A 24,596-nucleotide genomic window follows, 5' to 3' on the forward strand; every position below is an offset into this window, starting at 1 on the left:
GTACTAACCTACCTTTCATTGCTGCATTTGCTCAGTTTTGTAAAGATGGTTTCAGGATAGAACTTGGCTGGGAAGAAGGGCTCACCCAAGTATAAGGCATCAACTCCAAAGGAGATGCTCCCAACTCTGGGTGGGCAAGAGCCTATGCCAGCCCCATAAAAGACCCCAACACTTGTCGAAAGCCTCTGTATACACCTCTTTCCAATGTGCCACTCAATGGTGCCAGCTCTTCACACTTAAGGTTATTTCTTTGAATTTGTTTGAAGGTAAAGCTGTTTGTCTTGAAACTTTTGTCACCTCATCTCCCAAATAAAGATAGCACAGAGAGCCTCCCACTGCCACCCAGGAGAATCGCCTTAAGTGTTGATATTCCTTTGTGTAGTTTTTCTTTTTCCTTTTTTTGTTTGTTTTTTGTTTGTTTGTTTGTTTGTTTGTTTTTTGAGACAGTGTTTCTCTGTGTAGCCCTGGCTGTTCTGGAACTCACTCTGTAGACCAGGCTGGCCTCGAACTCAGAAATCCACCTGCCTCTGCCTCCCAAGTGCTGGGATTAAAGGCGTGCGTCACCACCGCCCAGCTCTTTGTGTAGTTTTTCATTTTTGCTATTTATCTTTTTTTTAAAAAAAATGACTGTGCCTGTTTTTCTCATTGGAAAGATGCCGGAATCAAGTAGCACAAGTAAGGAGTATAAAGTTAAGGAAACACTGTTGCTCTGTTAGAAACACACATTGTTTCAATTCAGAGAGCTGCAGGCAACTCAGACTTTACTCTGGTCCCTGTCAAAGGCACTGTGTTTCTCGTGTGTTTCCCATTCATCCATGTTTGACTTGGAAATCTTCAGGGAGACCAAAGACCTGGGGAGGTATCACCCCACACTTGGCATCTAGATGCAGTCACATGGACAGTTATTTGATTTAAAACTAGTGATGATCCCCAGGACAGGTCCTGACCATTTTCATCAAGAGCTTGCATGGGGTGGAGTGGGAATGGGCGGGGCTGTCTTAGGAGTTAGCACATGGAGGACATGGGTCTGAAACCTGGGGGAGGGCTGAGGGTTTAACGGCTTAAACATGTGGCCATGAGTCATGGGCAGGGCTGAGGCTGTGGTTCCACCATTACCCAGCTAATAATTTTATACATTGAGGTAGAGATAAAATGTGAGCAGTGTGGGAGGAGCTCTGCTGAATCTTTGTGTGAGCAGCAAGGACATACTGATAGCAATGCAGTCATCGTGGATCTATGAGAACAGTGACTGCTGATTTGAGGTCTGAGTGATAAGAAAGCAAAGTCAGATCAAATGGGGAAAATTGATCCTGCATACTTTAGTGAACATTGCTCTACTCTGGGGATGGGGCTGAGCTCAGACCTATTGGCATGATAAAGAACCAGAGAGAAGAGAAGAGTGGGAGAGAAGGGCAGAGAACCATGGGATCTCTCTAGGACGGAGCCCGAGGCTGAAGTCAGTGATAAAGCCAATGTTAGAGGGAGCTGATCCAAGCTCACATTGAATGACATGAGACATACTGGATTTCCATCTAAAAGCCCCATGCAAAAGTTTCCATGTCTTCACAATAATAGTAAGACGACCCAATCCCTCCAGCAATTGCAAACAGGAGGATCTGAAAAGCAGGGGACAGGTATGCAGGTGTTTAGGTATGATCAGCCAAAAAGTGCCTTTCACTGGGGTACTTCAAGAAAAATGAGAATAGAAATTGGATAGAATCATTAATTGAAGGGTGGCTCTGTATAGCGATGCCTTTGAGGCACAGCATCTAAGAACCATGCTTGATGCATGGAGAGATATCGAGTGCACAACAAGAAGAACAAGCAAAGATTTCTGCAACTTTCCCCAAGGAACTCAGCACTGCAAAGTGTATCTTGAAGATCACCTGGGATGAGTCCAATATGATGAATTTGTAAACTGAATAATGAGACTATGGGAAAGAAAACCAGGGTCAAACAAAGGAGGATGGAACTACAAACAAGAAGTAGCCATCAACTTGATACTCTAGAAGAAAACAGAGCCCAAAATGTCACCAACTAAGCGGCTGTGAATATATTTGATATCAGTATACAAATGTACTCTTTAAAGTGAATAGCCTTGTGTGTTTGAACAGTGAGAATGAATTTGTTTAGTCCCTGTCCAATTTCCTATGGACCCATCTACTTAAGTGATCACAGTGGTTATAGAGGTGCATGGAAATTTACACTTATTGGTGCGGGGGTGGGGGGGCACAAAAAAACATCTGTGCTGTCATTGTTACTGCATAACCCACTAGCTCACTGCGCAGCCCATCTCACCATAGAACTTCAGCGCCACCTGGTGGCTGCTCGTTTCTAAGCAGGCAGCAAAACAGGCAGCAAAGCAGAAATCTCTGCTCAAACCAAAATGGATCTTAAAACGTGGACCTTGAAAGAAATGAGTTTATCAGTAAAGCTTCTATATGGGCAGCCTTGGGCTGCTGCTCAGATAGTCCGGCCACTACTCTAGACTCCTGTTGCAAACCGAAGTAGTCACTATTCCACTGAAGGTTGCCTAGGTTGAAGAAACGTTTCCAAAGCTCTGCTCTCTGCTGAGCTCCTCTCCTCCATCCCATTTCCATCGGAGTGTGGTGTGTAATGAGATACAATTGATGTTTTCATTGAAAATAGATACTGCCTTTGTTGTGATTAGTAACTTTGTGATACGATAATTTACATTTCCAATCCCTCACTTTTCATCTCTTTCATTCTTAATTTAGATGAACTGTTAATGAATCTACTAACTAAGCTTGCTTTGAGCCCCAATTAGTCAGAGTTAACGTAAAATTCAATTTATATTGGAGCCGGGGTGATTGTCAATTGAAGCATTCATGTATAAGCTGGTTTCTCAATTCTCTGCAGAGGAAGGCAATCACACACACACAGAGAGAGAGAGAGAGAGAGAGAGAGAGAGAGAGAGAGAGAGAGAGAGAGAGAGAGAGAGAGAGAGAACCACAAGCTAAATATTCACGTCATTTGCTGTGGCTAACATGGTAGCCACCTGCTCCCCTCTCTGCTGATAATCGATACCCCTAACACCACTTCATCATGGCACCTGCAGCTATGAGGGGTCCCTCATGATGGAAGCAGCCCTGTACCTTTGAATGGGAAATGTTGGCTTCTAGGATGCTGTGGATGGTTTCCTCGGAGATGTGGAAGAAGGAGCGAAGGTCCTCAGTTAATTTGGTGATGTTCTTTATCAAATCCTTTATTTTTACCTCTGAAGAAAATACAAAAGGAAAACAGAGTTAATAATAAATTTTCAGAAGTTTTATTGATTTAAAACAAAATTTGATGTTGCTACCTAAAGAAGTTTCTCTCATGCCATCAAGCTTATGGTAGACACTAATTAAAGTTTCATCTTACTCTTCTAGGAGAATCTCAGATCACTTCATATTTAAGTAAATAAAAACCTCTGGCTAGGTGGTATCATCTAGTCAATGGCTGACTCTGAGTCCGGGATGCTTTGAGACTCACTTTAGAAAGAATTCTTTCTGAATGAGCAGTGGCCATGTGCTGTAAGGGCCACATCTTTTTTAACAAGAAAATTATCACCTAAGGATGTGTGGGCATTCTTCATACTTTTCATATCAATGCTGTGTGAGGTCTAGGAGCTGTGTGGATAGAACAGAGACTCGTAGGATCCAGTAGTTTGTGGGAGGACAGAATGAGAAATCCAGACAACATAGGACTGCCTCCTTTCCTTTGCCTGACTTTTGGGACCTCAGGAATTTCTCTGTGAAACCTGAACAGCTCTGACTCAATACATTCAAAAGTGTTTGGTTGGTTTTTTTGACTTTTGTTTTTAGATAATACAGAGCACATCTCTTGAGTTTTGTGTTTTATTTCAAATTTGTTGGAATAAAACACTCTATTTCTTTTTACTTAGCTTTTCTTCCACTAATTAATGTACTTACTCATTTTATGTCCAGGTCTAAGCTCCCTCCATCTCCTCCCAGCCCTCCTCACACAGCCCCTCTTAAAATGAACTATGATCACATCATTCCCCCTTCTCTCCTCCCTCCCCACACTGTTATGTCCCCCACTCTCTCTCAAGTTCAAGGTTTCTTCTTCCCTAACAGTATGCATAATTTTTTTATGTTTCATTTTAATAATATGTTGGACTGAAACAATAGATGTAATTTGTATTTTTTCTCATTAATAGATACTAACTTCATTTTGATCATTCATTATATAAATAAAATCATTTTCAGAAGAGCAATTTCAAATTAAAATAACAAAGGAAGTTTTAAAAAGTTGTTGCATGAAAATCTGTAATATTCAATGGAAAAATAGAGGTGGGTCTACACGTCCGTGGAACCTCTAGTTCATTTTTTTTTAATTAAACTAATAAGATTTATTTTAAAATATACAACTCATTATTGACATTTTAAGTCATCAAAATGCCTCTTAAATATACATGATATTGACACAGCTTCCTTCCCGGCCTGCCTCGTGTCAGCCCACCGGGCTGGGCCACAGCAGCAAAGATGACCAACTTCAAGGATCTGGTGTCAGATGAGGAGAAGGTACTGTAGCCGCTAAATTCATCACCCATGCACCCCCAGGGGAGTTTAATGAAGTATTCAATGATGTCCAGCTACTGCTTAACAGTGACAATCTTCTCAGGGAAGGGGCAGCACATGCATTTGCCCAGTTTAACATAGGTCAGTTCACACCTGTGAAGAGACAAGGCTACGATGACCAGGTCTTAATTACAGAGCATGGTGACCTTGGTAACAGCAGATTTTTAAATCCAAGAAACAAAATTTCCTTTAAGTTTGATCATTTACGGAAAGAAGCAAGTGACCCGCAGCCAGAGGATGTGAATGGAGGCTTGACGTCTTGGAGGGAATTATGTGACAGTGTTCTAAGAGCCTATGTGAAAGATCATTATTCCAACGGCTTCTGTACTGTTTACACTAAAACTATAGATAGGCAACAGACCATTATTGCATGTATTGAAAGCCACCAGTTTCAACCCAGAAATTTCTGGAATGGTCGCTGGAGATCAGAGTGGAAGTTCACCGTCACACCACCTACAGCCCAGGTGGCTGGAGTGCTCAAGACTCAGGTTCATTATTAGGAAGATGGCAACGATCAGTTGGTTAGTCATAAAGATGTGCAGGACTCAGTAACTGTTTCTAATGAAGTCCAAACTGCCAAGGAGCTTATTAAAATCACAGAGAGTGCAGAAAATGAGTATCAGACAGCAATTAGTGAAAATTATCAAACTATGTCAGACACCACCACGTTCAAGGCCTTGCGCTGGCAGCTTCCTTCCAGTTACCCGCACCAAAATCGACTGGAACAAGATACTCAGTTACAAGATTGGCAAAGAAATGCAGAATGCTTAAAGGCCATCTGTAGGCGTCTCCAGTACATGGAAAGAAAAGGATTCAACACGTTGTGTTCATATGATAAATAAGTGACTTATAAACAAACAAGAGTGATATTTTGCTAGTTAACAAAGTTAACAGATCTTCTAGCCTCGTGAAATACTGTTGAAGCTACAGCACTGTCTTGATTCTTCCGTGTGTGTGTGTGTGTGTGTGTGTGTGTGTGTGTGTGTGTGTGTTCTCTGGTTTGTAATTTTCTGTTATCACTATATCTACTTGTAAATCTTTGTTTTTAAAATTCTGCTACATTTAATGTCAAAGAGATGTATCCTGAAGTCATTTTACTGTTTAGAAAATTTCCTAGGCATGAAGTCCTATGACTGGTTTTTACAGAGTATCTATCTGTTGAGTACTTTTTACCCCTATGCTTTAAAGCACTTCCAGTACTTCGGTGGCTTTTAGTGATCCACCAGTTGCTAAAGAAGCTATGCTACCAAGAGCTAAGTGGACAATATGTTCTTCTCTGTCTGTGTGTGTGTGTGTGTGTGTGTGTATATATATACACATATATATATGTATATATGTATATATGTGTGTGTGTATGTATGTATGTATGTATACACATGATATCTTCTGAAGCTAAAAGTAATATGCACTCAACCAGTTTTTAAAATCTATTTGGAACATTAAACATGATAAAAGTAGAAAAAAAGTCTCTTATGAAGTTCTCTATGAAAGAAAATTGTGGCAAGTTCCTGATTAGACAAAAACCATTCCATCTCCAAGGGAGAAAACATAATATAATTGTGGCTTCATGGAATGAATTGGATAGTGTTCCTTCTAGTTTGAAGAGTATTGGTATTAGGTCTTCTTTGAAGGTCTGATAGAATCCTGCACTAAACCATCTGGTCCTGGGCATTTTTTGTTGTTGTTGTTGAGAGATTTTAACGACTGCTTCTATTTCTTAAGGGGTTGTGGGACAGTTTAGATGATTTATCTGATCCTGATTTAACTTTGGTATTTGGTATCTGTCTAGAAAATTGTCCATGTCATCCAGATTTTCCAGTTGTGTTGAATATAGGCTTTTGTAGTAGGGTCTGATGATGTTTTTAATTTCCTCAGTTTCTGTTGTTATACCTCACTTTTCATTTCTGATTTTGTTAATTTGAATATGGTCTCTGGACCCTCTGGTTAGTTTGGCTAATGGTTTATCTATCTTGTTGATTTTCTCAAGAGCCAGCTCCTGGTTTTGTTTTTTGTGTAGTTCTTTTTGATTCTACTTGGTTGGTTTCAGCCCTGAGTTTGATAATTTCCTGCAGTTTACTCCTCATGGGTGTATTTGCTTCCTTTTGTTCTAGAGCTTTCAGGTGTGTTGTCAGGCTGCTAGTGTATGTTTTTTTCCAATTTCTTTTTGGTGGCACTCAGAGCTGGGTTTTCCTCTTAGCTCTGCTTTCATTGTGTCCCAAAAGTTTGGGTATGGTGTGCCTTCATTTTCATTAAATTCAAAAAAGTCTTTAATTTATTTTTTCCTTGACCAAGTTATCATTGAGTAGGGCATTGTTCAGCTTCCATGTGTATGTGGGCTTTCTGTTGTTTTTGTTGCTATTGAATACTAACCTTAGTCCATTGTGATCTGGTAGGGTGCATGGGATTATTTCAATTTTCTTGTATCTGTTGAGATCTATTTTGTGATTAATTTTGGAGAAGGTACCATGAGGTGCTGAGAAGAAAACATATTCTTTTGTTTTAGTATGAAATGTTCTGTAGATATCTGCTAAATCTATTTGGTCCATAGCTTCTGTTAGTTTCAGTGTGTCTGTTTAGTTTGTGTTTCCATGATCTGTCCATTGATGAGAGTGGGGTGTTGAAGTCTCCCACTATTATTGTGTAGGGTGCAATGTGTACTTTGAGCTTTAGTAAAGTTTCTTTTATGAATGTGGGTGCCCTTGCATTTGGAGCATGGATTTTCAGAATTGAGAGTTCTTCTTGGTAGATTTTTTTTTCCTTTGATGAGTATGAAGTGTTCTTCCTTATCTTTTTTTTTTTTTTTTTTTTGAAAGTTGATTTTATTCGATATTAGAATGGCTACTCCAGCTTGTTTCTTGGGACCATTTCCTTGGAAAACTATTTTCTAGCCCTTTACTCTGAGGTAGTATCTGTCTTTGACACTGAGGTGCATTTCTTGTATACAGCAAAATGCTGGATCCTGTTTACGAATCCGGTCTGTTAGTCTATGTCTTTTTATTGGGAAATTGATGTTATGAGATACTAAGAAATAGTAACTGTTGCTTCCTTTTATTTTTGTTGTTAGAAGTGGAATTATATTTGTGTGGCTATCTTTTGGGGTTGTTGACAGAAGATATTTTCTTGCTTTTTCTAGGATGTAATTTCCCTCCTTGTATTGAAGTTTTCCATCTATTATCCTTTGCATGGCTGGATTTGTGGATATTGTGTAAATTTCATTTTGTCATGGAATATCTTGGTTTCTCCATCTATGGTAATTTAGAGTTTTGCTGGGCATAGTAGCCTGGGCTGGCATTTGTATTCTCTTAGGGTCTGTATAACATCTGCTCAGGATCTTCTAGGTTTCACAGTCTCTGTTGAGAAGTCTGGTATAATTCTGATAGGTCTACCTTTATATGTTACTTGACCTTTTTCCCTTACTGCTTTTAATATTCTTTCTTTGTTTTGTGCATTTTGGTGTTTGACTATTATGTGACAAGAGGAATTTCTTTGTTGGTCCAATCAATTTGGAGTTTCGTAGGTTTCTTGTATGTTTATGGGAATCTCGTTCTTTAGGTTAGGGAAGTTTTCTTCTATAATTTTGTTGAAGATATTTATTGGCCCTTTAAGTTGGAAATCTTCACTCTCTTCTATACCTATTATCTTTAGGTTTGGTCTTCTCATCGTGTTCTGGATTTCCTGGATATTTTGGGTTAGGAACTTTCTGCATTTTGCATTTTCTTTGACAGTGTGTCAATGTTTTCTATGGTATCTTCTGCACATGAGATTCTTTCTTCTATCTCTTGTATTCTGTTGGCGATGCTTGTTTCTATGACTCCTGATCTCTTTCCTAGGTTCTCTATCTCCAGGATAGTTTCCCTTTGTGATTTCTTTATTGTTTCTATTTCCATTTTTTGATCCTGAATGGTTTTGTTCAATTCCTTCACCTGTTTGGTTGTGTTTTCCTGTAATTCTTTATGGGACTTTTGTGTTTTCTCTTTAAGGGCTTCTAGCTGTTTACCTGTGTTCTCCTGTATTTCTTTCAGGGAATTATTTATGTCCTTCTTAAAGTCCTCTTAAAGTCCTCATCATCATGAGACGTGATTTTAAATCAGAGTCTTGCTTTTCTGGTGTGTTGGGGTATACAGGGCTCACTGTGGTGGGAGAACTGGGTTCTGATGATGCCAAGTAGCCTTTGTTTCTGTTGCTTATGTTCTTACCCTTGCCTCTTGCCATCTGGTTATCTCTGGTGTTCGATGGTCTTGCTGTCTCTGACTGTGGCTTGTCCCTCCCGCAAGCCTGTATGTCAGCACTCCTGAGAGACCACTTCTCTCTGGGAGGAATTTGGGTATGGAGAGCTGTGGCATACGGTCAGGTCCATGGCACAGACAGAAACCGTAAAGATTCTGTCCCCAGCTGTTTCTTGGTTCCTGTGTCCTGATGACTCTGGGCTAGTGCCTCTTGGGTGAGGAATTTGAGCATAAGTGGTGGTCTTACCTGTTACTCATAGGTGTGTTGACACTCCTGAGAGACCAGCTCTCTTTCAATGGTATTAGAATGTGGAGCACTGTGGCACAGGATCAGCTCCCGGTGTAGAGGGAAACTGGAAGGATCCTGTCTTAAGCTGCTCCTCAGTTCATGTGTCCTGAGGCCTCTGGTCAAGTCCCTCTGAACAGAAGTGGTGGTCTTACCTGTGCTCATATGTGTGTCAGCACTCTTAGGAGACCTGATCTCTCCCAGTGGTATTTGGGTACGGAGCACTGTGGCACAGGACTCTAAATGTAATTTTTAACCAAGCAAGGTGAGAAACTACATACCCTCTGTGACTGTGAAATTGCTAAGAAATGTCACAACAGGAATCTTTGACATCCAACTTTCCTCAAGACTTTTGGTCAACCTAAGGTGACAGAAAATTAAAATGAGACAAGATAAAACATCAGAAACCATGTTGGTATAATAACCCTGCCTCTGTTCTAGGAGCTAGGCTGGATAACATAGGTTCCCTCTGATAAATAGACATACCCAGTCCTCTGATACTATCTGTGTGTGAATTTCCTCAACACCGGGTTTCCAACATGTCCTCCCTAAGCCCAGTGCAGCAAATGAATCAGGGTGATGGCAACAAGATGCATGATAAATGGCTTCTCCCATATGTGGGAAATAGACAAAATAGCTGATGGTGCATCTGACAAATTATTGCAGGCACAGGTAGATGACTACTTCTCTGCATCTCTAGATGGTTATGTCATCTGTAGAGTGTAAAGCCCCTGACTTCTCCTTGCGGCTCACACTTGTAAACACATGAGAAGTTTTAATCAAATATGAAGTCATTTGAAAATATGTGTCTGTTCATTTATTTATATTTAATGACACACTATCCTCCTGGATCCCAATATCTGACCCAGTGTCTTGTGTGTCTATACAGCTCACCTGACAGCAAAGGCTGATGTCAGGATTTAACATGTAAATAGTATTTATGGAAAGCCCTGGTGTTTGACATGTATGTGGTACCAGTGTTATCTGAAATCAGTAAATTTAGAAAGAATTCATTCTGAATGAGCACTTAAGCACACATCTTTCTGAAAATTGAGAATACTGGGGAGGGCACAAGAGCCATGTTACACACACCTGTGCATGTGCTGCTGAACTGTTCCCACCAAGGGCTGGCACGTGCAGCCCTGGCTGGAAGCATTTTCCAAGATGCTTTTAAAGCCTTCCAAGGCACTGGAAAGATTCCTGCTAAGATGTTCACAGTCCAGCTGGTCGGGCGAGAACCATATTTTTCCAATTTCCTAGAAAACACAGCAATATTTATCTGCACAAGCTTGAGGCTGGATCATGGGTAAATGCAGACCTTAGATTATTTCTAGAACTGTCAGGCAACACTCCTAGTTCCTCTGCACATGCGCAGCCATAGAATGGTGCAAGATAGCTTGCTCTGCTATACAGGACAGAAAACGAGCTGTGCCATGTTACCTGGTACATAGTTTTCCAGAGCCCAGTTTCTAGTTCCTCTCAATTACTCAGAGTTTAGTAGGAAAAAAATTTAAAGAAAGAAAAGAGAGAGGCAGAAAGAAAGAAAGAAAGAAAGAAAGAAAGAAAGAAAGAAAGAAAGAAAGAAGAGAGAAAGGAAGGAAGGAAGGAAGGAAGGAAGGAAGGAAGGAAGGAAGGAAAAAAGACAGCATAAAAATCGGCACAGACCTGGAAACATGTTGAAAGAGACAGAGTAGAGAACAGATGTGTGAACTCTGCTTTGTCAATCAAAGAAACACAAATAAAACCTGCAGTGAGATTGGCTCCTCAAACCTTTTAAGCTGTCTGTGTAAAACACAAGGGATGATTATTTTGAAGACATGGAGAAAGGAGACCCCTTATATGTTGTTGATGGAAATGTACTATAGCACCAACATTAAAGATCATGTATGAGCTCCTCACAATGGCTGTATGATCCCAAACACCACTCCTGGGCCTACACCTAATGGAAAGGGAAGCAGGTGTGAGGAACAGGTCTTATGCTCACTTTAGCATCTGTCACAATGAGCAACATGTGGGATTGACCTGAAGGTCCACTGAGAGAGATGAATTAATAGAGACAAAAAGACTTACACACACTGTAAAGTACTATGCAGCCATGTGAAGGAAAGAAATCATGCCATCTGCATGACATAAATAATCCTGGAAAGAATGCTAAGTGAAATAAATCAACCCCAAAACAAACAAACAGACCAGATGCAGCCTGGGAATCCAGCAGTGTGTAGTTGAGGGGTGGTTTTGTGCAGTGCATGTTTAAATGCTGATTTATATGCCCAGACATCTGGTTGTGGTCCATACAGCATGGTCAACCGTCTCTGGTTTCTGTTACAGAAAAATTCTTTTCCATCACTCCTGATTGGCTAATAAAAGAGCTGACCAGCCAACTCACTGGGCAGAAAAGGGTGAGACTTCCCATGGGGGACAGGAGAGTGAGGCAGTTCCAAAGAGACCAGAGAGGAGTGGAGAACAACGAGGAGGAAAAGGTGTGGAGAAACCACATGGGGAGAACAGAAGGATTTGCCATGAGATCACAATGAGAGAGCAGGCGTAAGGATACACATGGATCAGAGTGAGCTAAGGCAAGACTCGGAGTAAAGGTAAAGAGGCATGTGGATGGGAAATAGGCAGGCTTATGGTTTGACAGCTCAGTGACTGTCCAGCAAAGGCTTGCAGCTTGTTAATAAATATATCATGTCTCTGTGTCATTTATTCTGGAGCTAGAACTGGCTAAACAGGGTGTAAAAATGCCCTGCGATTATTTGGGAATAAAAGGGGTTACTGAAAACCCCCAAAGATTTATAGTTACATAGGGAGGGCCTGGGCAGGAAGAATGGCAAGGGTGTGCTTCTGCTCCTGATGGACTAGAAAGGACACAGCTTCTCTCCACACTTAGAGTTCCACTCTTGACACATTCTCATGGACGCAGCCTCCTTCACCTTCCCCCCTCACTGTTCTGCAAACAGGTGCACAGACCCAGCTATTTCCCATGTCCCCATGAGAGTATAAAGGAAACAGATGGCAGCGGCAGGCATGCTTCTGCAAGACTGAGATGGCGAGGCTGTTGCTGTCCATTTCTAATGTGTTTCTTTCACATGCTGAGCTTTCCCTTGTTCCTGAGAGTGAGTCTCTAGCCCAGACATTTCACAGACCTGAGGCTCCCCTTCCTCCACTGAGGTCCCTCCTCATAGCTGAGAACAAGAGCAATAGGTACTGTGAGCACTGGCTTACCTGCCAACTCACTTCTGAGAACACAGGTAGAACTTACTTTGTCTATCGGAGCCTCTGCCCTTGGCTTGCTTCCTCCCACGCCATCATTAGACTGGTGCACAGATAGCACCCCTACTGCTAATGTTATTTTTATATTTAACAAAACAATAACTTTGACACAGAAATAATCACAAAGAAATAAAGTACGCTGCCCTCTCCAATAGCAGGTATTCATAAAAGAAAAAAAATATCCAACGTCCTTGAGTATAGCTACACCAGGTTGCAGTTAAGTAAAGTATTGAGCTTGACCCTGACACTTCGCCCTGTTAGTCTACAGCCTTGAGATCAGGAAGAACCACCACATGTAAAAAGTAGAGTGCAGGCCCTCCTTCTCTGAGTAAAGCAGGTGTGTATCACTCAGGTGTGAGGCAGATGCTTAGAGAATGTACTCAGAAGCCCACACGCCCATCTGATATTCCAGACATATTCTCTGATTCTAGTCAACCCCAAAGTGTCACTGTGTGGGCACTGACGTCTTTTGAAGCCTAATTTCAAGTTCCTACTGATCCCAAGACACTTTCTTTCTGCTACTGGGAACCCAGTCGGAGAGGATAAAGACTTAACACTCTGAGCTCTCTTCATCTGGATTGGTGAGGGGAGCCCTATGCTAGTAGCAAGCAAACTGTACAGTAGAATACTTACACATTAAACAGCTAAACACAACAAAGGTAGCCCTTTGCCTGACACAGAAAAACCCCATGATATAACATGGATATGATTTATATTTCTGAAAGGAATCACACACTGAATGCCCGGGCACCAAGGCTGTCAATTTGATATTCCTTTCATGAGGGAACATCAACTGAGGCCTCATTTCCATAAGACTGGCCTATGGGCATGTTTCTGAAGCATGTTCTTCATTGTGAATTGACATAGGAGGGCCCAGACTACTTTGTGTGGCTACCATCCTTAGGTCAATGCTTTACAAGAAAGCTAGCTAAACCCAACCTAGAGCAGGACAGCAAGCAGCTTTACCACATGGTTTCTAGTTTGAGGTCCTGTCTTGGTTTCTCTTTACCATAAACTATAACTTGCAAGTCAAATAAACTGTTTCTTCCCCTAAGTTGTTTTTTGGCCGTGGTGTTTATCACAGCAACAGAAATCAAACTAAGACATGTTTTTCATCCTGACATGAGCAAGTGTTTACTGTCATCATCAAATCAGGGTCTTCTGCTATTTATAGAAACTAATATGTCCCAGTCAGAGTGACTCATGTGTAGACACTGATGTGAACTATGGGTTTAGGAAAACGAAGACTCACACAATAAACACAGTAAGAACCAGATCCATGCTTCTCACACCTTTCTCAGGCTTCCTCAGAAGAGTAGCCTTTTAGATCTTCACTGCATCCTTGGGGGTTGATCTAGCAGTGTGAGCTCTTTGTCAGTATCTTCTCTCTAATTCTCAGGGGAATCCAACACCCACTGAACTTCAGATTGGAAAGGGTCACCACACTCAAAACTGTACAATGTTGCCTGTTTTATTATCATAAACTTCTCTCAGCACTCCAAAAATGAAGGATTTTGGTGTGTGCATGGGGTTTTTTTCAATGTAATAGACCTGGATTTGGATTACCTAAATAAAATGTTTGAGGCCCAAAGTTTTACTAATTCTAGGTCTTTCTGGATATTGAGCTATCTGAATACCCATTATAAGGTATCTAGGGCTAGGGATCCATGCTAACTAGACTCTATGCACATAGTCTAAAGGCATCCCATACCTTTTATTTTCGTGCATCTGTATTTTGATTGTGACTTATTATGTGTAGATTTTTATGAGTGCTATCATGTTGGTACCCCAAGTTTTCGATTTTGGAACATGTTATATTAGGGATTTTCAGATTATAGACAGCTTATCTTTACCAGACAAAGATGTCCACAGCCTGAACATAAGAAAAGATCTGTCTAAATAAACCAACACTAAAAAGAACTACATTGGCTGCCAGGATAGTTATCTGGGAGCTCCTTGGGACTTCTCTTTCACACGTTTCTCTTTAGAAGCTGAAGACTCACACACTAAACACAGTACGAACTAGACCCATGGTTCCCATGCCCTTCTCATGTTTCCTCAGAAGAGTGGCCTTTTAGGTCCTTGTTACATCATTGGGTGTTGGTCCAGCAGTGCAAGATTTTCACCAGTATCATCTCCCTAATTCCCAGGGGAAACCAACACACACTGAACTTCAGATTGGAAAGGGTCACCACACACAAGCAGTAAACACACAGTACTGTTCCTAAATAAAACACAGACACCTGGAAAAACACTACCATTGTCCCAGCTTCTCAAGATCCCTTACCTTGTCTGTGGGCCTACTGACCTTTAATGCATATGAATGAGTCCCATATAAAAATCATACTCTAGTTCAGTATAAGTTAGAGTCCCTGAATTTTTCTGAATTTCTGATTATTTGTACAAGTTAATTAGAATGGAAACTGCCAGGGTCTCTTCAGCTGTCAGTCTTTGGTGTCTGCCAGTGTTCTCAGTTACTTAAGCCCACAATGGGCTAGCAGGTTTATATAAAGTATCTTGCCAATGCAATGGATTGATTAAACAAGATGTCATGCACTCCAAGAAAACAGTATCTCTGAGGCATAAGGGAACTGAGGCACATATGGACTCACAGAGACTGTGAGAAGATTCATCAGACAACCACGAGTCCAATCTAGACAAAATCCCATCACTGAAAGAGAGAAGTGAACATAAAGCCCCACCCCTAACCAAAAAACTGTTTGCAACAGATACACACTGGAAAAGGAGAGATCAGTTTTCTCCAAATAGAGGGTCACACACTGTATCTGTCACACTGCAGGGCAGGACCTATGTCCAGGAGTAGTTGACAACACAAAAGGGACTTTATGCTTTTGTTTTTCTGCATTTTATTTTGTATTGTTTTGTTCACTGTGTTTGTGTTCTTGAGTTTTTTGTTTGTTTAGATTTTCATTTTCAGATGTGTGATGGATTAAGGGGAAAACATGAAATTAGCTGGATAGGGAGGTAGGAAAGATCTGGCAGGAATTGGTAGATGGAAAAGATTATCAAAATAAGCTGTATAAAAATTAATAAAAATTATTTGTGGTGGGATGGAGTCAAGGGAGGATAGTGGGATAAATATGATAAGGTATAATATATACATATAAGAAATGTCATAATGAAACTCACTTATAAATATTAATATGTGATAATAAAAATGAAGAAATAAAAAAATCCTACCTTTCCAAAACATAAATGTCTCAGTTAGTGTTTTACTGCTATGAACAGATACCTTGACCAAGGCAACTCTTATAAGGACAACATTTAATTAGGGCTGGCTTACAGGTTCAGAGGTTCAGTTTATTATCATCTAGCCAGGAGCATGGCAACATCTAGGCAAGCATGGTGCAGGTGGAGCTGAGGGTTCTACTTCTTTATCTGAAGGCTACTAAGAGAAGACTGGCTTCCAGGCAGCTAGGATGAGGATATTAAAGCCCACATCCACAAGGCCATACCTACTCCAACAATGTCACACCTCCTAATAATGCCACTCTCTGGGCCAAGAATATAAAAACCATTATAATAGATAATAGATAGGTGATAAAAATACATTTATGGATGGATCAATAGATGGGCATATGGGCATGATGAATAAACAGATAAACAGATGGACAGATGAATGGGTAAACAGATAATAGATGAGATGGATGTAGATATGATGGACATACAGAGGGACAGAGAGAGAAAGAGAGAGAGAGAGAGAGAGAGAGAGAGGAATAGAAAGACAGACAATTTGTATGGTAGCATTTGAACATTTCTGTGGTTAAACACCCCCACTTCCTGCAATCATTACATCACTGATCACAGAGCTCAGAAGCCCTACTCAGTCGCAAGCACACAGCAGCAAAGTACCACCATCATGCAGATAACATGAATGTAAGCGGTCTCTAGACAGAGTCAGTAAACTGTACCAAAATCAGGAAGTTATGTGTCCCAACTATTTGTTACTTTCGATTTTAACATCATTTATATAACCATACTTGTCTATAATTTGAGTTTTAATAATGCAAATGATTAACCACTACTTGTAAAACCCCTAAGACTTTAACAACCAATGCTCATAATTGGGTACTAACCAAGCCTTGCATACCATGAGGTTTGCAGGCCGCACTTCCATCATGACCACATACCAGAATACCCTGGTTCTTAAGAATAAACTGCAACTATGGAGTAACCACAGTGCCTTGCCTGAGCCAATACCACTGCCTTTGCTGGGCCAACTGTGATGAATACAAAATGTTCTGAAACATAGAAGACAAACCTGGTAGTGGTGATGGACCAAAGCGACTCCTTGCAAAGCAGATAAGATAAGGTGCCTCATCCCACTTCGCTTGCAACTCAGGGAAGCACATAGAATGTCCTTAGTCAGAGAAGGGTTTTCTGTCAAAAGAAACAGAACAAATTAATAAACAATTCTCATTTGATCAGCTCAATCTCAAAAAAATTGTTCTTCAAAAATCCAAAATGATCCAAATTCCTAAAAATTTCTTAAATCATCAAGATGTGCAAGCAGATAAGGGTGGAGCTGCACGTATTAGAACATTTTGGTTTCAGCTGGGCACTGGGGAGACAGAGGCAAGCAGGCAAATCTCTGAGTTTGAGGCCAACCTGGTCTACAAAGTGAGTTCCAGGACAGCCAGGGCTACACAGAGAAACCCTGTCTCAAAAAAAAAAATTTTTTTTTAATAATGTAAGGTAATTGGAAGTGGTGATTTGAATAAAAATGGCCCCATAGACTCAAATGTTGGAGTGTTTAGTTCTGAGATGGAACCATTTGGGAAGGGTTAGAGGACATGGCCCTGGTGGAGGAGATGTGTCACTGGGGGTTGGCTTTCAGACTTCAAAAGTCTATACCATTCCTGGTTAGCCTTCTCTGCTTTGTGGTTGTGTCTCGAGATGTGAATGCTCAGCTAATGTCCCAGTGCCATCCCTGCCTGCTGCCATGCTCCCTGCTATGATGGTCATGGACTTTAACCCTCTGAAACTGTAAGCCTCAAATGATATCTTCTTTAAGTTACCTTGGTAAAGGTGCCTTGTCAAAGCAACAGAAAAGTGACTAAAACATTACTATCTATTACCTCCAGGAGTATCATTTTTTCGTACTGAGGACATTCAGAACCCTCTCACATAGCTATTCAGAAATATCCAGCCGGCTGTGGTATAGAATGATGCAAGTTGCTCCTCGTATCCAACTGCCTGTTGGATCTCTGTCTCTGAAAGACACCTGGCTCTGTAGGCCCTGGTCCCCACCCCTCTACTGCCCACTTCACCAAGTCAGCCTATCAGCTTCCTCACATACATGAATATTCAGTGTTTGGGTTTCAATGTCTGGCTTAGCATAACGTCCAGTATTTCTATTCATGTTGGTGCAAATGACAGAAACTCATTCTTTTAAAGGCTAAATTCCATATCATTGGGTATACGTTTTACAGTCTCTTTATGCATTAAAGCCTTTTAAGTCTAAAGCGTAAATAAAGACTTGTCTGGCCTAAATCAGTTGAATACAAATCAATTTATAATCTCTGCTTTTCCAACACATCCTTTCTTCCTATGCCCCCTAGGTGGAATTCCCCCCACACTGACCCTTCTTCTCATATCTTCATTGGGACAGATACACATTCACTCATAGACTTCTTGCTTTTTGTCTTAACATAGGTATAATCATTGTACTCATTCTTTGCCAGAGTGGTCTTGTGGAAGAAATAATTATATTTGTTATTTGTTGGCTTTCCCTTCCTCCACACTTCACTAGTCACATCTGGAAACATCCCTGGTATTCCCCTGTCTCAGTCTTCACACCTCCACTCTACTTCCTAATACCTCTAGATTCTGGGTCTTCACCCAATGCCCCACCTGGTCACACCGAGGGGATGACCAGACTCCTAGCAGGTCCTGTCCACATCCCCGAGCCATCACCAGCCATCTTCTTCCTTGAGAGTGGTTACAGACATCTCACAGGTCCCATGCTGTGTTTCAAGTTCTTCTCTAGCCATTAGCTACCTCTACCTCCTGAGCACTCAAAATCCATGTTCCTCATGTCCCCATCCCCAGCCTGTGCCTTCTGCAGGGGACTTCTGCCTCCCTTCTAACTGGTTACCTCTTAGAACTCAGCCTCATCCAGCCCACACATAACCTTTCCCTTTTCTTCCCTGGCTATCTAGGGCCCTGGGAGCTCATCTCCCTGCACACTTCAACTGTCTGGGTTTCATCTCTGCTTTCAAGTATACTTGGCATTCAACACATGGCTTAGTACCATCTAGATACTGGGTCATTATTAAAAAAACAACATGTATTTTTATAAATAACTAAACAATAATTTTTCAAAAAGCAAAAAATTAATTCTTACAAGTATTAAAAAGAAAAAAATCATTTTAGTCTGGAAAGTATACCACAAAAAGAAATCCAAACTGAACAGGCTCCACTTTATCACAGCATGGTAATACATACCTACAGTCCTGTTATCTAGGAGGATGAGGCAGGAGGATGATGAATTTAGGGCCAGCTTAAACTGTATATGGAGACATTGTTTTCCCAACACACACAAGGAAGAAAGAAAGGAAGGAAGGAAGGAAGGAAGGAAGGAAGGAAGGAAGGGAGGGAGGGAGGGAGGGAGGGAGGGAGGGAGGGAGGGAGGGAGGGAGGGAGGGAGGAAGAAAAAGAAGGAAAGGAAGGAAGGAAAAAAGGATGAATAAAAGACAAGATGTCTCCTTGTGCAGTGAAGTGGCCTTAGGGTGGCCTTGTCCTACACTACCCCACCACCTCCACTGCCCTACATTGTACGGACAATCCTCAAGGCATTACCACAAGAACCTCTAACAGTCTTGTCACTAGCAACAACTCAGCTTGCAGCTAGACTCTCTGACCTCCAGGATACCCTCTTTCTCCACCTCTATTTTCCTTTCCAAAACCTCACTCCAGTTTCTTCTGCCAAAGCTTGTCCCTCTTCTGACCTGAAGACACATTAGATATCTGTCCTGGATTTCCAGGTCTGCCTCCTCTCTCTACAGTGCCACACTGTTTCCTCAAGTATAGTCTTTACTGATCTCCTTAGCTGGTGACCTTGAAACTCTCTCTCTCTCTCTCTCTCTCTCTCTCTCTTTTTCTCCCTCCTTCCCTCTCCCCTCTCTCTATGTGACTGTGTGTATCTGTGTGTGTCTGTATCTGTGTGTGTGTGTCTGTGTGTCTCTATGTATATCATGTGTGTATGTGTTCCCATGTGTGCTAGTGCACATGGAGAGCAGGTAGATGTTGGGTATCTTTTTCAATCCCTTCTACATCCTTTTTTTTCTAAGACAATGGCCTTCACTGAACTTGGAGCTGATTGACTAGTTACTCCCAAAAATCTCTGAAGACCCACCTGTCTCTGACTCCTCCCTAATACTAGGCCCCCCAAGCGTGGAACACAACAACCGACTTTCATGTAAGTGCTGGAGATCATAACTTATGTCCTCACACCTCAACACAAGTACCTTGCCCACTCAGCCCTTTTACCATCCCTGACCTTGAACTCTTCATTCCAAGCAAGACTGCTGTTCTCTGTTCCTCAGCTCATTAACTGATGACATGAGACTATTGAAGTGGATAAGTGGATGCCCACTGATTCCTCTTCTTCTTTCATGAACTTAATAGGCACTAATATTATCACTTATGTCATCTAACATCAGACGGAATAGAAAAAATGACACTGGACTCAACTCTGTGTCAGCAATGACATCAACACCTCAAATGGCTAGACTTCTAGTGTGACAGAAGAGCTATATGCCTGTTCAGGTCCAGGGCACCTCCTAGTTCACTAAGAACCCCCTGGTTCTATCCTGATCTACTCTATGGAACAGAGTCTGCTCTAATGAGGAAACTGAAGCATCACTCTCAACAATAGCCATTCCTGAGTAAAATATAAAAACTAAAAATTAATTTTCTAATGACATTTCATGTATAGTATATTAATTTAGCATCTGTGACCCAGAATGGCAAAATACACAGAAATCCAGATAAGGGCTCTATTCATTGAAAATTCATTACTTTCTCCAACTATGAAATGTCAAAACAATTGCATCTTCAAACATAGCTCAATTGCATATTCCAGAAGAAGCAGAAAGAGATTGATGTAATGTCCTTAAGCATGTCTCCACATAGTGATATTTTACTGAGCAGCCTAATGTATTCTTCTATATGTAATACTTTGTGTTTGGCAGTACAGTCCAGTTCATAGACAACTCGAATTGGGAATAAAAATTTAAGTCTATAGATAGAGATATAAGTCTCACCTACATAACAGTTTTAGGCTTCAGTTACAATATCTGTATTCACTTTGGCCCTCTATCCCTCACTTTTTAATGTTTCAACCCAAAAGACTAGTCAGTTCCTAGGTTCAAAGAAACATTCCTATTACAAGAAGAAAGGCAATGAGCAAACCAGAGCTAGTCCTCCAAAGAGCTGGCTCTCAGTATCCTGAGAACTGCCTTTCCCTGTAGAGGACAGGAAGCCCCATTCTCAAGTTGCCCTAGCACCAGGGAAGAAGAACCAGAATGTATGTACCACACACATGTCCCCAGTAAAACCCCAGGGAGATTTTGTGTGTTACAGCCTCCTCTTATTTAGTCTTCTCAACTACTCTTTAAAATAGATGTCACCTTACCTTCTTTGAGGCTCAAAAAAATTCTGCTGCATGCCCTGTGTCTGTCAGCTAGCCTGAAGCCCTGAACTCAGACTATTTAATATCAAGTTCTCGCTCCTTCCAGTACAACAGTTGCCATGATGTCACTGAACAAAGCCAAGTTTAATTGTGTGCCTCTAAACACTGACCAATAAAGCCTTGTGCTACACAGAGCTATATTACGTTTACTTACCAATGAAGCAAACTGGCCTCAATGTGCCCATCCCATGGCCAGCACTCAATGACCCACTTAGTCTTTTGCAAACATCAGTTGAATATCTACCATGCTTATGTCAAGGTTCATCTAGATATGGGGCAGCACATCTGTTAATACATATACTGATCTCCAGCCTTCAGGTTTCAGCTGACATGCCTCCATGTGGGTTTTATTCTCCAACATCTTCTCTCTTCTCCCCTTTCCTCTCACCCACAGTATCCTCCTTCAGCAAATACACTGATCAGTAGAAGAATTTGCATTATGTTTTAAGATTGCATTTAAAAAAAATAATAATTAGAAGGCTGGTTCCTGCCTGAGTCTCATCTCTCTTTCCTTCTGCCACAGGTAGATGCTCTTCTACATAGCTGGATCCTAACCATGGCCACTCACACAGGCCAGTGAGACCACTCTTAGGCTAGTCACCTTTCCTTACTGATGGTGAAACTCTTGTGTATACTCATAGTCACCTTCCTGGGTAAGCTAGACTCCTCCTTGGGATATCTTTTCCAATCCAACACTCTGTTCATTTATACCAAATAAGAGCCCAGAGTATGCAGATGGCCCTTCCAATGTTTCTTAAATACTACCACACAGACTGAGTATATAGGAGCACTCGTGGATAGCAACACCACACACACACACATACACACACACACAGGTTACACACTTAGGAATCTCGTAGATAGCAACATGAGTGTCTGAGGGCTCCTGGCATTCACTCATTCAATAAGAGAATACCTAACTGACATCTTGGGTTCTATTCACACTGCCCTTGCAAACGGGGGAACACATTCATAACAGCACACAAGCTGGGCATGCACACAACATGATTTAAATAGCAATGTGAAGTCAGAAGTGCTGATAAACATATGTTTACCTGTTGGAGAAAGCTCCAAAAAAATTAAATCAGTCTAGGGGGACAGTTAGGGTACTTACTATTCTTCAATGACAACATCAATAGTAAATGTGCCACCATGAAACTGGCAAGTACGTGATTCATTAGTTCAAAGTTATCCTAATAAGCGTGAATTAATTTATTCATAATATTGAACAATATGATGAGTGTTGTGATGATGTATAACATACCATAAGATTGATGCTGTTCTCACTGTGCGTATGAACTACTGAGGAAAGGAAGTACCAGTCATGAAAAGGCAGTGAGTGCCAAGGCTATGGGATTCAAGTCCCTACACAGCAATGAGGGACTACAACATCCATGCAAATACTGCATACAGTGAATGACTGCATCATGGTTTCTGCCTGAAAAAAAACAGTGTCTCTAACAGGAGAGAGACATAAAAGAAATAAAAGCAAAACAAGTTTTCTTTGGTTGACAATGTCTCATGGCTCTTGAACCCAGGGGGAGCTGACAGTCCTATCTGAGACACTCCTAACTCTCAGCCCCAGAATATGGCTAGAGGTAAGTTTGAGAAGACAGAAGAAACAGATAACATGAACAAAGATACAGGGACCAGAGAGGCACAGTGTTTGGAAGGGCTATCCAGTTTGACAAGAGCAGGGGTCACTGAGGTTGGGAAGGGTGGGCCAGACCTCTCTGGGCCTCTTAGCTAGGCTGTGAGAAACATATGCTTTGTTTTGAATGAAACTCAGCATCAATCTATACATCTCTCTGACAGGCAAGCTGTGAATACTGGGACAGTGCTTCTTACATAAACAACCCACCTGCAAAGATGATAAGTACCCGCAGAGCCATCATCTCCACTCTGTGCAGCATCTCCACAGCTTCCACGGGCTGCTGCAGCTGCCGGAAAACTTGACACATCTCAAAAACACTTAGGAAAAACAGATTATGGTGTTAATGGATAAGTGTGTAACTTCTGAGCATGGCTGCAGGGTAGAAGGCTAAGTTATAACAGATGTAAGAACTGTCTCCCGACCCAACCCTACCATGTTTACTTTGTACAAGCAAAACAAACTGGTAAGTAAGTAGGCTGAACTTCCAGACAGCATTCTGCTCCTACTGCAGTTTGATTGCTGCTGCCAATACACTTGGTGTCTGCTTTTTCTTCTTGCTTCATTCTCTTGAGATACAAGAGCTGGTTGTTGAAGTGGTTAAAGTATAATGACAACCATTGAGAGGATAAAGCCTCCACTCAGTAACAGTGAAGGCATATTGAGGCAATGGTGTTAAGTGAAATAAGTCAGGGACAAAATGAGAAATACCATATGTCATCACTTACATGGATTCTAAACAAGTTGATCTCATAGAAGTTGAGAATGGAAGGATGGTTTCTAAAGACTAGGGTGATGATTAGGGAGTGGACTGAGTCCCAGCTAGGAGCAAAACATATTGTTCTATGACACAGTGAGATGAGTATAGTTAATATAACACCTGGTAAATTTCAAAACACCTAGAAGAAATGTATTTCAGTGTTTGAAGGCTAAATCACAATCATATATATATATATATATATATATATATATATATATATATCAAAGAACTACTTTATTCTCCATAAATAAACTTCAATCAATCAAAAATTAAAATAGTAAATTTTTGAAACATGTTAGATCCTATGTTGAAGTACACACCTGCAATCTAGCACTTGGCAGACTGACTCTTAAGATCATGACTAGCCTGGGCTATGTAGAAAGAGCTTATCTCAAAAAAAAAGAAAAAAAGAAGAAGAAGAAAGGAAGAAAGAAAGTAAGAAAGAAAGAGAGACAGAGAGAGGGAGGGAGGGAGAGAGGGAAGGGAGGGAGGGAGGGAGGGAGGGAGGGAGGGAGGAAGAAATGAAGAAGGAAGAGAGAAAGACAAAGAGAGAAAGGAAGGGAAGAAAGGAAAGAAAGAAGAAAAGAAGGAAGAAAAACAAAGGAGTGTATATAATATAAAGTAAAATTTTTATCCGTGGAGAACTGAAAATCTCAGTTGAAAGCTGAGTTCAGAGAACAGAAGTGGCCAGGATTACCTCCAGTTGGAAAGAAAATCCCAAGCAGAACAGGACACTCAAGCACTGTAGTTGAGGATCAAAGACAGTGAGGAGATAAAGTAGGAGTCCCTGGAAGCCAGCATTTAAAATGTAAAATAATGAGACATCTGTTTCACCAAGTAAGGACATCATTCCAAGCCATAAAAAAATTATCATATTCAAAGGATAGTTCTGTAGCAACAGAACTAACAGGAAGTAGGTCAGCCTGTCTGGTGGCAAATGAGACAGTATTTACATAACACCTCTAAATTGCCACATGGGGCTTGAGAGATAAGTAAACAGGCAAGAACCACAGGATAGCTAGCCTTCCCACATCCAGGAATCACAGCTGAGTCAGGCACAGCATCCTGGGCTTCTGTACA

The 24,596-nt window shown here is 41.1% G+C and overlaps 1 protein-coding gene and 1 pseudogene across 2 annotated transcripts in view; one reads left to right on the forward strand and one right to left on the reverse strand.

Annotated features, from left to right (window-relative positions):
- Positions 1–24,596, reverse strand: part of Abca13 (ATP binding cassette subfamily A member 13) — a 439,574-nt gene that overhangs the window by 311,140 nt on the left and 103,838 nt on the right. For both annotated transcript variants that reach the window (XM_076938134.1, XM_034509530.2), the window contains 5 exons: positions 22,967–23,076; positions 16,672–16,790; positions 10,209–10,372; positions 9,398–9,477; positions 3,117–3,238 (listed from right to left, as the gene is read on the reverse strand). In XM_076938134.1, the coding sequence (XP_076794249.1) occupies positions 3,117–3,238; positions 9,398–9,477; positions 10,209–10,372; positions 16,672–16,790; positions 22,967–23,076 (595 nt within the window). The remainder of the gene's footprint in view (positions 1–3,116; positions 3,239–9,397; positions 9,478–10,208; positions 10,373–16,671; positions 16,791–22,966; positions 23,077–24,596) is intronic.
- LOC117713187 (F-actin-capping protein subunit alpha-1 pseudogene) lies at positions 4,509–5,418 on the forward strand (annotated as a pseudogene).

The sequence above is a fragment of the Arvicanthis niloticus genome, chromosome 7 (assembly GCF_011762505.2).
Source record: "Arvicanthis niloticus isolate mArvNil1 chromosome 7, mArvNil1.pat.X, whole genome shotgun sequence".
Lineage (NCBI taxonomy): Eukaryota > Metazoa > Chordata > Mammalia > Rodentia > Muridae > Arvicanthis > Arvicanthis niloticus.